Source organism: Varroa jacobsoni, unplaced genomic scaffold, assembly GCF_002532875.2.
Source record: "Varroa jacobsoni isolate VJ856 unplaced genomic scaffold, vjacob_1.0 scaffold_421, whole genome shotgun sequence".
Classification (NCBI taxonomy): Eukaryota; Metazoa; Arthropoda; class Arachnida; order Mesostigmata; family Varroidae; genus Varroa; species Varroa jacobsoni.
Genome location: NW_019213323.1, coordinates 43,105 through 56,980, shown reverse-complemented (window position 1 = coordinate 56,980; position 13,876 = coordinate 43,105). Strand labels below are relative to the sequence as shown.

General features: G+C 39.7%; 1 protein-coding gene and 1 long non-coding RNA gene across 2 annotated transcripts; one reads left to right on the top strand and one right to left on the bottom strand.

Annotated features, from left to right (window-relative positions):
- Window positions 1-1,821: 1,821 nt before the first annotated feature.
- On the bottom strand, window positions 1,822-6,197 carry LOC111260282 (uncharacterized). The gene is made up of 4 exons (XM_086968234.1): window positions 6,040-6,197; window positions 4,428-4,499; window positions 3,822-3,999; window positions 1,822-2,027 (listed from the first exon to the last, which is right to left on the bottom strand). Exons 1-4 carry the CDS (start codon window positions 6,195-6,197, stop codon window positions 1,920-1,922), a joined length of 516 nt encoding a protein of 171 aa, XP_086824360.1. The 3' UTR covers window positions 1,822-1,919.
- LOC147753521 (uncharacterized) lies at window positions 5,111-6,206 on the top strand. The gene is made up of 3 exons (XR_015310963.1): window positions 5,111-5,409; window positions 5,866-5,979; window positions 6,129-6,206. It is a non-coding gene; the product is annotated as an uncharacterized LOC147753521 (long non-coding RNA).
- The last annotated feature ends 7,670 nt before the right edge of the window (window positions 6,207-13,876 follow it).

Here is a 13,876-nt window from a genome sequence, read left to right as displayed (position 1 = left end):
TAGAAAGTGATTGGTAGATTAAAAAATTGCTAACAAAGGCGCTAGTTCACTGCACAAATCTTTGATTCAGCCATTCCTTGTTTACTATGTAACACCTGTGAACTTGGATGTTGCAACGCCATAGTATATCCCAGCCAGTTAAAACTAGTGCGCGTCAGCACAATGTTCCTAAACGAAGAAAATGTGACGAAATGCAGAATCGTCAACAGGGTCCATAATATGTCCGAGATTGCAAATATAAAGTTACATTAACTTGGCAAGGTATATGGATTGGTTATTTTTAATATAAACTGTTAAATTGGTAACGAGTACTGATTGCCAACATTAGGGTTTTGATGGTTGATGTATGCATATTTCTGGCTGTGTGGCAATACCTGCTCCCTCATATGCAGAAAAAAACACATTAGGTCGTCTTAGTCGGTGTCTCAGTGCGCAAGAAAGAAGTATATAGGTAACGCGTCTTTGAATCGGGTTATTGGCAGTGGATTGTGTCTTGCTATTACATAAATTTGTAAGACGACCTTTCAGCAAAAACAAAGGCAACAGGCCCGTTGCTAGGGCTCAGCTAATCGTCAGTGACCTTTAGACCATTATTATGCTGAACAACAAAAAGTTGGAATTTGACTGTGGTTACTTTATGACGTCTTAGTTATTTTCAATGTTGATCGCGCTCTGAGTGTCGCAGCCACTTTTAGTACCTCTTATGCAAGGAGTATTTTCTGTGGCCTTAAACGGCCTTACAGGCTGTTACTTTAACGAAAACTAGAACCTAGAGAAATATTCAAATACCTAATTGCTTAAGCTCTACGCAATGGTTACAAAATCCGAAACTTTGTTATGTTCTGCCATCGAGTTAAATATGATTCTTTTCTTCATAAAACGCTTCTAAGTTTCTAAAGGTATACATTTTTTTCCACTTCCTTGTTTTTTTTTGGGTTTCTCGAGCGGCTTACTGCATTATAAGTAAAGTTTTATTTTGAAATAACAGGAAAGCCAACGGTGATACAATCAATGGTGACTCAGTTGTCCAAATTGACGTAAAGATTAATTGACACAGAAGAATAAAGCGTCTGCTACAGAATAACCAAATGAGTAGATGACGAGTGGAAAAATTCGAAATGGACAAGCGCGGCAAAGTAACAAAGCCGCTGAAGCAATGTCATCCAAATGCTGAAACGGGGTAATAGGACGACGGAACAAAGTGACGGGTTGACCTGACTAACTCTGTAGGTTTTTTTGAGACAGGGTCATAGAAAAGCTGCGATGAGAAATATAGTTGAGATAGGACAATGGCGGTAAAGCAGTAAACAACTGTAACCAAGTCTCGTTTAAAACCTGTAGGCACATTAAATAGGTATAAACTCGTTGTAAATCAGGTGTGAAGAAATGAAAAACTAATGTCGGATAAAGTTCAGTCCATCTTTGAACACGTTCAAGAACGCTTGGCTTTGGGGCGATGCTGTACAGTACGTTGATACGGCACAATTAGAATGGTGGCAGCCACTAAGTCCGGCAAGAATAACAATAGTAAAAGTGTCTGTCAGCCGACCGACTGATTTGTACGTTATTTAACATTTGCAATTATCATTTGTTAAGTGTATCTTCGAACGCTTAGAGAGGTATCGGTGTAAACCGCCCGCGAAGTCGGACCCATTATTTCTATCACCTGTTTTTTTTTTTGTTGATTAACTCAGTACTTCATTCCAGTCTTTTTCGTGTACGCAAGCACCATATTGTAGTTATAGATGTTGGCGAAATATAATCATCTTGTATATCTATTCGTGCTTATCTATTGTTACTAAAGCCGGACATTAAAAAGCGAAAATCAGGTTGTAGCTGATAGCACTGATGCTGGATAATCTCAAAAGTCAAATCCAACAAATAGCCATGATGATAGCAAACATTAAATAAATTAATCATTAATTTATTGCGTTTGATGACCAATCAAACTGGCCACAGGGCAGCATAGCAGTGTTTTTAGGTTCTAAGTTGTCCACGCAGTACACGCACAACAGCTCATCTGTCTCCTGAAAATAAAGTCATAATAAATTTTGCTACGAACGTATGAATGTGTGAAGTAAAAGCATGACAGACATTTATTATGGTTTAGAGGGAAAGGCTTTGTGTGTGTGTCTTGTGACAAGATCATTGAGGATTGTAGACTGTCACGATGTTCCTAACATATTTCGTGTATAAAATTCTACAAAAAAAAAAAAACATTCTACGAATACGAAAAAATTCGCAAACTACATTTTACGGTATTTTTAGTATGTTGCCTTGGCCTGAGTTATGTATTGTATTTTTAAGCGGGTTCAAGGTAGAGGTAGAATGGAATGTTTACGGATAAAATACATTATCACTGACCTAAGTTTCGGTGCACGCTTTAGGAGAGGCCTGCTTGTTTTTTTATTAGGCGAACAATTATAGAATAACAAAAATGAGGCAGCCCGGCAAAGCAAGCGCGTTTATTAAACTACAAATTAGAAATATTGTTAATAACGGAAAAAAGGGAATTGCTTTGTGTAATGTAAGGAAGCGCCTTTGATTTTATCTAAATCTTAATATCGACCTAAACGAAACCGTAGTAGCATGAGAAACGTGCAATTTCTATATGCATCATTATATGAAACACAGTAATATTATTACATCATCTTCAAATGGATCACTTCGGTGTTTCGAAATCACCTACAATTGCCCATATTCTACTCTACTTTCCAGATTGTCCATCTTGTAAACAGCACGGAATCGAAGAATTGGGCACCGTCGGACCCATACAAACAATTAGAGGATAAATAGACTACAATCCTAACTGTGTGAAAGATCTTCTAACGTAAGATTTAGCGGTTATCGAAAACAGCGGCATCGAAGATATCTGTCCACGTGGCGAGCTTTCTTCTATATTAAAAGAATATGGTGTCAGACCCGTACATTCGCTTGTACCTTGTTATCTTCAACCCGACACGAGATATAATGTGGCCACATCAATCTACTTTCAATAATTTTGTGTTATATACCGATTCTTAAACTACGGGCCACCGGCAATTAAGAGGAAGGCACTGAACGACCATTGCAACAAAAGCTGTGTTTTAAACGCAAGCTCAAGAGTAAAAGGGTCAAAAGCACTTTTACACTTGCAAAAGACATAGATCAATCACGATACGAACATCCGCTTTATCAGACCGCGTAATTGTGTCCAGAAAAAATCAACAAATCGTGTCCTTTCGTCTGATAGATTGCACTTTGACAAGCTGCAGGCCATGTCCAGCATTCTCAGCTACTACATTATATGGTTGATTGAAGATCTGTTACCCTTAATACACTGCCTTATTTGTTTTCAAATAGTTCGTACAGAATAATCCGTGATTTAGCTATACGATTCAATATCTTCTTGCGATACAAATGTAGGAACACACGTCCTTATATCTAAGTTGAAGCCCATCAATGGGGTATGATTTTCTCAATCAAATGTACAACACATTTTTCTAACTAAGAATATAATGACATATTTTTAACTAGATTTCTAAGTACACCAACGTAAGCCGATCGAAAAATCAAGCTTTAGGTTTTTCATTGGCTGTTCGGAGCTGACTTTGAATGAGCTCAAGGTTAGGCACTTGAGTTACTTTCTCTTTCCAATGAATAAGATAATAGTCACACGAGAGAGAGAGAGAGAGAGAGAGAGAGAGAGAGAGAGAGGCTGAGAGCGCAACTAAATAAGGATCATTGCTAGTTACTTAAGTTAAACCTGTTTTAATATTAACTCTGAACTAAACTGTAAGCAGGAGCAAAGAATATGAAGAAGTACAGTGGATGCTTCTTACCCGATATTGATTGTGATCGATTTGGAAGGCCGTTACTGGAAAAAGCTCCGGTCTTTGGAGGTTAACGGCACCGAAAAGTGCCGCTCGACATGGAATGTCAGCATAGATAGTCCGAAGGCATAGACCTTCTATACATTTCATCCCTGGGGCACAGACCTGAAAGTTTGACCTCATGTTCCTGCAATTGTCCAAATGCAGGACGAATTCGATGAAATCAAATAAGAAAACTTTATGTAGATTCGAAAGCATGACTTGTTACAATCTTTGAAGACAAAATCATTTTTCATATACCCCTCGTTTGGCGCTCCACCTGCAGGCATACCGATACGTGAACGTCGATGAACCAAATCCTCCCATACATGCCTATATTTGCCGTTGACAAATAAGGACAAAAAAAACAATTTCTTTACAGCCATGCGCAGAGCATTACAAGCGAGACATACAATACCTCAGTATTATAATCGGATGTATGGTTGGATGGCCAAATTATCGGATCGTGTCTGACAATCTAATCGTGGCGTATGGGCTATTTTTAGGTCCTAGAAACCGTTAGGTAAATTAAATCAATACGGATATAGGAAAGTTAGAGTGAGATCAGCCACTTACCTGCAGTTATACCTTGCAAACCGATGAGATGGAAGGGGGGAGTAGGAGGTATCTACGATTATCACCATGACCCTGCAATTTCATTTTTCTTGAATGATTGACCTTCGCCCGAGTCAATATATATCCCTGGTACCGATTTATCCCTATGATATTTATTAATATGCACAGCTAGAGAGGATGGGGTATATATAATTTTTCATATAACCCAAGTGGTGCTATATGAATCCCATCGCTGTGGGTCGAGTACTTCGCGTTGCGACGGCTAAACCGTAAGACGGCTAAACCGGCTAAGAGTAGAATAGCGAAATAAAAGACTTCATTAATGTCTGTAGTAGTATATGCAGACAGAGATACCTGAACGACGAAACCAAAGACAGCCCCTAAGTAGTACGGCACAGTAACATAATGGCAACCAGTATGTCTATTTTCAAAATAATAGTGATAATTAATACGCTAATTATTGTGGCATTTGATGCAACTGTTGGTAGGTATAGCGAAAAGTCACCTCATTTGAACGGTAAAACGCCAGCGGTCGGCTAAATTTGCAAAAATAGCAGAACAATAACATATCCTCAGCAGCAATTTTCTACGTAGTAAGATGACGTCTTTATTAGAGTACCCTATATTATTTTTCAGAGCTAGCAAAAATTGATCGGGTACTCCTAAACATGGAAGGTAACAGAGCAAGATATACGTCGTGCGCTGCTTGGACCCTTGAGCTACTAAAGTCAACAAGCCCCACACGAGGGCGTCTGCCGTCATAAATCTAGGTTCCACCACGTGCATGGCAGCTATATCTTAATGGAAAACGAAAGTAGCAGATCTCATAGTCGTAAGTGCAGCTAGCACGCAGCTACTACATAATTCTATGCACGTTAAAGGGCATATGCACTTGAGTGGGTACAGATTTCAAATCTACTCAAGTGGCGCATTTACTCGATGATACTCAAAGATCAGCAAACATTTGGCAGATCAGCAACAGGTGAGCTCGGTTAATTGAAAGAAAAACAGATTTTTTTCATGCGTTTAATTAATTTTTTTTTTTGGTTGACATTACAGGTATACGAGACTGGCACTCTGAGTAATCCTAAGGGTTTTGCTTTGTTCTTTGTTTATCACACGAAATTTCTTGCTAGATATTGATGCTGTTCATGGTTGACCTATGAAACAAACAACTGCTACCAGTAAATGTAAAACAAATATATCAGAGAAGTGACTTGTTAAAGATTTGATCTGTGTTCTTGTGGTACGTTTTAAGGGTTGACATGTATTGCCTGTTGAGCTTCGTACATAGTATTCACAGGGCACCACCGACTGAATAATTTATTTTTTCCTTTTGAACCAAAGTGCTTGTAAAAAACCCATGAAAACGACAAAATGCGTGTCGGACGACTGTCACACTATATGATTCACTATTACTTTTTCATATGGACACCAGACCGCCAAAATCCTTCAACTAAGGTCATCCCAAGAAAAAGTCAACTTCAGGCACGCGTCAACAGAGGCCTCGTTTTTACCACGCTCAATATGTTCGTTCTGAAGCGAGGTTACGGTGCGTTCATATATTTATAAAATCTGTCAGTATTGTGTGTGATACGTATCAACAACTTACGTTATGAAGTAGCCGAGAACAGAAAAAGGCATAATTGTGTAAGACGTCATTTCTAACTCCGACCAGGTGTCAATGCTGTTCTGCTTCAGACGGACCTCCTGTAAGGTAACAAGAGGAAGTGGCGACAAGTTTTTCATTACCACAACAATCATCGTCATCAGCGACGTCGAAGGAGTCACGAGTCAACAAAGCGGGTCGTGAGCATCAATGTGGAATTTGGCAATACGATCTAGCGGACCTGTCAAGCGTGACACTCGGTTTACCAACGAGAAATGCAGATAGCCGTGACTCAAAAGGTGACTAGAGTAATTTATTTTTGGAAGAGACATTTATAACACATTTTTTTAATCCGGCTGATAACTTAGCAGAAGACGCTCTAAAATAGTAAATAGGTAGAATGGGCAATTTTGCTAGCGTAATTAGTCAGTTAAAAGCTATTTGGTTTACTGAGCCAATAATCGAAAAGCAGTCCCGCAACACCGGGCTATAGTCCACTTTTATCGGCCTCACGGATGACAAATATTTACTGAAGTTTCGGAACGCACGAGGTTTCATGCAGATTTACTGCGACAGGACCAATCGTTACTGATCTAGTTTCCTATAATCCGTTTAATAAAATCGCGTACAAATTATTCTATTTCACCTTATATAACCTATTTAATAATATATTTATTATCGTATTCCCTCTTCTTGTCGTGTTCTAACTACTTATATTCTAGGCGCTTCTTTCTCGTCGAAACGTTCGTCCCATAACAGCGCGCCATTTGATTTTGGCTAAAATCGGCTGGGAACTGAATTGTCAAGTATTATGTGCTGTATTTATATTGAATATAATATGTAGTAAATATTATTTAGCTTTTATATGTTTATTTACATAACTAACTACATCTGAACTAAAGCTTTCTAATGAAGGCGTCTAGTTTTCAGTGGCTTTCTATTGTCTACGCTCTCTTTATTTTGCTTATAAGAATGCCAATACACGAGTACTGTAAACTAGACTAAGACACCTATATTTCACCTATCCTGGTGCAACGGTCAATTATATATAGGGCGCAGCGATGTACTGGTCGTATCAGCGCGGTTACATTATGTAAAAAAAAAAAAACATTTTTTAGGTACCAATAGGCATTGATTGCTCAACTTTTTTTTCAACCATTTTCCTTTGCTTGAGAATGAATGCCTGCGGCATCGTTCAATGACTCAAGATGTTCGAAGCCGTACGTCTGTATAAAGCTATCAATAAAATTTCGTATATCACACGTTTATATACTAATTGTCTCTATCAAAAATTAGAGGTCTATCAAAACAATGATGTATTTAGACGGTTACTGTGGATAAGGCTTACGAGTCGTTTTGCAAGTGGATATTAAAGAACTCAGAAACAAAGGAACAATCTAAATTTTACTTCGTCCACCGCGATAACAATGAAGATTTTTAATTATCGCCACAATCTGCACAAGTTCCTATTCTTGCAAACGAGCGATAGTTAAAGGAACGTCTTTTTAAACTGTCTGAAATGAACAGACATCGGTAGTGATTTCAATATAATTGAAAATAAACGCTAGCAGCTCTCTCTTTTCATTAGACGAACGTATAAACGGGTTCACTGGCCAACATTAAAATCTACATAGATATAGGGTGGTGATTGCGAACATGATTAATATTATCTCATTTTTTTTTATACCAACATATGACAATGACCTGTACATGTTTGTTGCTGGCCAAGCTTAGCAAACACATATAGACATATGATTACATATTTTAACTTAAACGATCGTTACTAGACGCACGACTGATGATTGATTCCGACAATGTTGCGTTCATTGCGGCCGATTTTACTATTAATTGCAACAACACCAATGTGATAAGGGTCTAGTTTCTATTGGCTCATTTCCTGTAACTCATTGGCCTGTGACAAGAACTATTATATTCCTTATATGTCCCAAAACGATATATCAGCACTTTATCGTCCTTCAGCAGACACGCGCCAGTCCAAGGGATAGCCCCACGATTAACCAACGAAAACGCAATGATCTTCACATGGCGATGACGACAACTTCCCGAAAGTAAGCCTGGAAGCTACAGGCCGCCGGAGTTTTCTAACTTTCTTTGCGGAGGCAGTTTTCTAGCAGATTTTGAATTGCCAACGAGCTGTGGCGGACGACCAAAAAGGACAATCGATCCTCGCTACAACACGCCGCTATCCAGCGGGCTTGAGACAGGAACGAGACAACAACGACAACGCGAGCTAAAAATGCGTTATATTTGGGTGTACAGGGATATTTACCGCGAAGTATATGTAGGAGATTTTATTGTCCTAAAGTTTTAATTTCACTACCTCCATGGAAGCTGGCTCTGTCGTTCGTTCATGTTATTAATTCTAATTGACGTTGCAGCTGGCTCAGTTTATTTGAGTAAATCGGGCGAGTGGAACATCACAAAACCTAATTTTCGCTGATCGTCAAATAAAAGCCAGCTACAGAGGATGGAGGAAAGTAACAATCCTATTATGTTAAGACGTCATAATGGGCCGCTGATGCGATTATATGTGCATATAGTGTTTCATCATTTTATCCAAAAGATATAGAGCGATCACTTAAAATGGACGCTAATCCATGTAGAAATACGTTTTTCTTATTTTTGTCTTATAGTGCGGCATCGTTCATATATAACAAGTTGCGCTTTGTTCCAAGAGCTAAGTACTTTACCATCCATTATTTGTAATGTTTACCATTGAGCTACTGATTGCTCAATGGTCATGATGTACTTATGCCGCTGATCGTGGTCATTATAATTTGCTTAATAAATGGTTGCCATACTTTTATACCTGTCGCTTTTCGTATTTGCTTGGCAGCCTGCTAAAGCACGATTCATCAACATGATCACGAGTGCTGTTGGTGTCATTGATATCCTCGGCGCGAGGCATCTAAATTGAATTTTGTTTTTCTAAAAACACGCGTAATAAGGGCCGTTATTTTACTGTCTCTTCGTCATTCATTCTTCCTCTAACGTTAGCCCCGGTTGCGCCCCTACTCCCCGAGACTTCGGTCAACTGTCACAAATAACGACGATGTGCCCACGTGGCACATATCGTTTGTTGTTTTAGCAGCAACGGTAGCTGTAGTAATAATAGTTCATATAGCAGGGCTTTCGCTAGCAATATTAAGCTGAATTCCTCATGTACAAATTATAGCCTTAATGTACAATTGCGTGTAACCGACATTTCATAGGCACCTGCCCAATCTAAGTTACCTCTTTTTTCCAGCTCGGCTGTATTTCATTGTGGCTACTTCGCTGTCGGAAAGAGGGCGGGGGTGATGGTATTTTTACGTGCATATCTGTCCATTTGCCTGTGTGCATTTGTGTAGACTGTATATCGGATCTCCTCCTCTCACCCATGTTTGTCGGCTTTTTTGTAGTTTGTCATAATCTTCGCCGCCGTCCAAATCGGCCGCGAAAATGTAGCACAACTTTTCTTGGTTTTTGTCGTAAGCGTTGTTGTATATTCGATTATATAGCCGACGCTGATTCGTCGTATTCGCTATCTGGTGTAAACTGGAAGATCACGTAGCTCCGGCACTGGTTCAAGAGCGCTGGATGGACAAATAAAACGGCTGATCCGGTAAGTCGTGGGCAAGACCCAACAGGCAGACGCTCCGCAGCCGCGCGCTTGTTATAGCTCGGGCTCGCTTCGTTTCAGTCGGTCTTCCTCCCGCTTGCGTTTCATGTTGCTACTAATGTTAGGCAGAACTGTTACTGCCGCTGCCTTCTTCGGTAGCGTAACCTGCTAAACGCCACGGCGGCCGCCGCGGTTGGCGTCTCCAACATCATTACCTAGCAACATCGACCGACGGCGTTGTCACGATCGGCGTCATACCTGTTGTTGTTGTTGTTGTCGTCGTCGTCGTCGTCTAATTTGATGTCCGATTATCATTATTATTCTCCTGCGGACGCGTGCGAGCCTTATCGGTGTCCACTGTTACCGTTGATGTCAAAAAGTCCGAATGTTATGGTTACTGTTACAAGTGATTGTGGCAGCAGAGGCGGCGGCCGTAACAGCGGTGCTGGTCAGGGCGCCGCGATGGGGGCTACCGAAACAAATGTTCTACGCTGACGATCGAGTGAAGTTCGAACTGTTCGACTGTGCGAAAAAAGACATCCGAACGAAAGCCGAATCCCCCCTCGATGAATGTCGTGTTGCGGAAGCAGCGATGAGCAGCAGGAACCGTTACTATAGCCATGCCGCTGACCAGCTGGTATCTTTTGCTGACAATATTTTTTGCTATTGCCTGCTTGCCACCCATTGCGAGAGCTCAGGGCTCGATGCTCGTTGACTGTGTTTTGAAGATAACGGTAACAAGTAGGCGAAGAGCTGAACGAAGGCGAAGGTGCGAAATGCCGCCGTATTTACCTCGCCTTTGCGACTTTTTTTTTTTAAACGACGCTGCCAATACTGTGTAATCAAGTCGTTTAGTAGATCCGCTTGCCTATTAATTATGTTGAACAAATATATTAATAGAATTGAAGCTGATTAAGCTACAAATCACGCCTTAGTGCCATCTTGTGTTTTATGCACAATCGCGTTTACGTTCGATAGTACGATTTTTTTTTGCCTTTGCTGCTGCTGCTGCTGCTGCTGCTGTTGTCACTCTGTTCACACTCTGTTCACGCTCGTAAGGAAGAAACTTAAGCAGAGCAGTAAAAGTTTACAGTATATGACTAGGTGGAAACAAGATAATAGAAAAAGTCTAGTATTTCGATAGGGAACGTATGTGCTTTAGCTACATATCTGTCCTAAATTCGTAATCTAATATTTGGCGAAGAAGCAATAATCCTTAGCATTCCTGTTGTTTGCAGTTTTTATATTCATCGCGAGCGACGTACGATGTCTAGAGCCTGGGAACGTTTTTACTATCTAAACATTTAAATATGTAGACACATCGGATCGTATACGTGTGTTCTGCGTTTAACAAAACAGATATAGCCATTAATAATATTGTTGTGCCTCTAATTCTAGAACAGTAGATTACTTGTAAGTATTAGCCGGAAGAAAATGCAGTTACAAATGTTAGCCGTGAGTTCAAACTCAACGTTTTTCACTATCTTGAAGAACGCTCTCGTTGAACTTCTGAGAAATCAAAAAAGATCCAGACTTGTATCGCACTGCCCTCTGAAGCTTTATATCTGAGGAGGGCATTTACTTTTCATGGTCTCTTCGTACTGCTCAAGAACATAAGCATGCTAAACGTGTTGAATACGAGAATCTATTTACATGTTATCAGCTTTTTATTGTTGTTCTCTTGTGATATACCGAATTCTACCAGAGGGTCTAAACGATCGTCCTTGGCGTCCTGCACTACCCTTTCAAAAAGTGTGACGAATTAGTCGAAAAAAAAAAAAAAGAAAAAACAAGGTTCTTAATATGTTTTAAATCTTACGCATCTGTTACCCGATTTTGTTGTAACCTGTCGCTCGACCTATTTGCCTAATCGACCTTTTATACTTGGAGTACATTCCTAAAATACGTATTTGATGGCAGCGACCTATGATATACTCGTACCTCTATTCACAAATTGTCCTAATTATATTATGAGATGATGGCCAATACTCTTGCTGTCTACGAACGTGTTCAACTAACAGAGCTTTCTATTGCTGTCTGAAAACAAATATTTCATCGCTAACATAAACTCAAGTTCCGTGGAGGTTTAAGTTGCGTCGTTATATGAACGGCTGATTCATGTTGTCCAGTTAAACATTAAATATTGTTTGTATTTATATATTTAGTAATAAAATGCAGCTGTAATATTGGAACGTGTAGTTTAATCGCCTTCTAACTTGCGGATATATTAAGTAAAACTGGGGCTGGAGAGTTCCGTAAAGCTTCACTGGGTTGGGCTGAGAACTGATCCTGCATGACTCCGCTCAAGAACAGAATCTATTAATTATCTCAATTTCTTCGACTGACGCGCTTCGGAACAATTTTGGTTGTGATGATGTTGTTATGCCTCGCGAAACACATCGTGAACATAAGAGCCAAAATGGGTATACTCTAGAAATCAGATTATAAATATTCAGCTACTTATTATAATTGCCGTTTAAAATCTACTAAGCTCACCACGCTCAAACAACCCTACAATCATGCGGGCGAAACAAGTATACAGAGGGGCCTACTTAGTATTATACAAGGGCCTATACGTTTGGAGATAAATACATTTCTCCACACCGTTTACAGGTACACCCACGTAGACCTATTCTATTCTAGAAGTATATACCTCCTATAGCCTAATATGGCAATGATTAAACCGACAAAAGGTGGCACTAAGCTCGTGCTACGAGAGTTGTACAGTTCAGTTATTTCCACAGCCTGAGGCTCATTTTTAATTGAGGTGATTAGTGATAAACGGCATTTCTTTCGGCATACGCATTTGATGATTTAAGACGAAGTTCTTTATTATATAGCAACTTATGTCTCTGTAATTGCCATACACAGGGTAAATATTAACCGTAAATATTAAAAAGCGATCGACGTGTGTTTTTACCAAAAGATTATGAATTGATACTCTGCAAAGCTGACTTGTTAGTTTTAGCTTGTTTTAGAGATGTACCACTTGATGTTCGTGTTAGCAAGCTTCTAGTTCAGTACTTAAGCGGATACAAAACGTACACGATATGAAGTTAGTCTATTACTTATAACGGTGTCATGGTTTGTATGGGTAAATACAAACTAATGAAACTGTTTACTTTGCAATGATCATATAATAGTAAGCGTAGCGCATAGTCAAAGAATACTAACAAGTAAATACGGTCATGAGCTGTTTCTCCGAGCTATTGCGACGTACTCTCAAATCCGCTTCCTTTTTTTTTACCTCCTGCTCCGCCTTAGCAGTAATAAGTCTATATAACGCTACGTTGACTCAAATATCAGCGATAGCGGCACTAACAAGAATCTTAGTCTTGTCACAACCGCCCTAAAAATCACCACTAAATAATTGTTATAAATTTTTGTTTATCTTCGTCGCCTTCACTCTTGCGTTGCACCTTCTACTTCAACAAATATATACCAGTCACTTTTTACTTCTGCTATACCGTTAACACCCCTAACAGCAGCACCTGTCTTGACCAAGATGTAACACAATGATACGGCAGACCGTCATGCCACGGCACAAAATGATGGGAAAGAGCGGCGAAAAACAGATAATAGTAATAATATATTCGTTATAATCCTATTTGAGACAATATAGCCGTAGTTTCAGCGTGATTTTACTTCTTCCCTTAAGGTCTCGTCGTTTGACGGCAGCTGGAGTTGTTATTATTGTTTTTATTACGTGATATGATCGCAGCATATTTTGATAGTCTGTGTGTTTGTTTGTATATGTCGTACCATGCACATAACGATGCTATGTGAACATTTGATCCTGTATTGGGAGGCGTTGTCGCAATGAATCGGCCAACGAGTGAATAAACATGGCAATAAGAGTTACGCCCGCCGCATCGTGATAAGGCCGTAGCTGACGACAGCTCAAGGCTCATAGTCACGGACCATAATTTACAGATAGTGATAACAACACTGATGATAGTTACTATAGTAATACTAATAACACTAAGATATTACAATGTTTGCTGGACGAAGGATGTATCGAGAGGAACGCCGGCAGGATCTTTTGTCGTGTACAGTATCGTCGCTTTTGCAAGGACTCCAGAGACCGCTCGAGCGGATCAATGGTGTCGTTAATTGGTTACTGGCTATATTTTAGATGAAGCAGCAGTTCTATCGATGCCTCATGTTGAAGCAAGTTGATGTAAAATTGCGGTTAATTTTATTTGGAACATTTGAAGT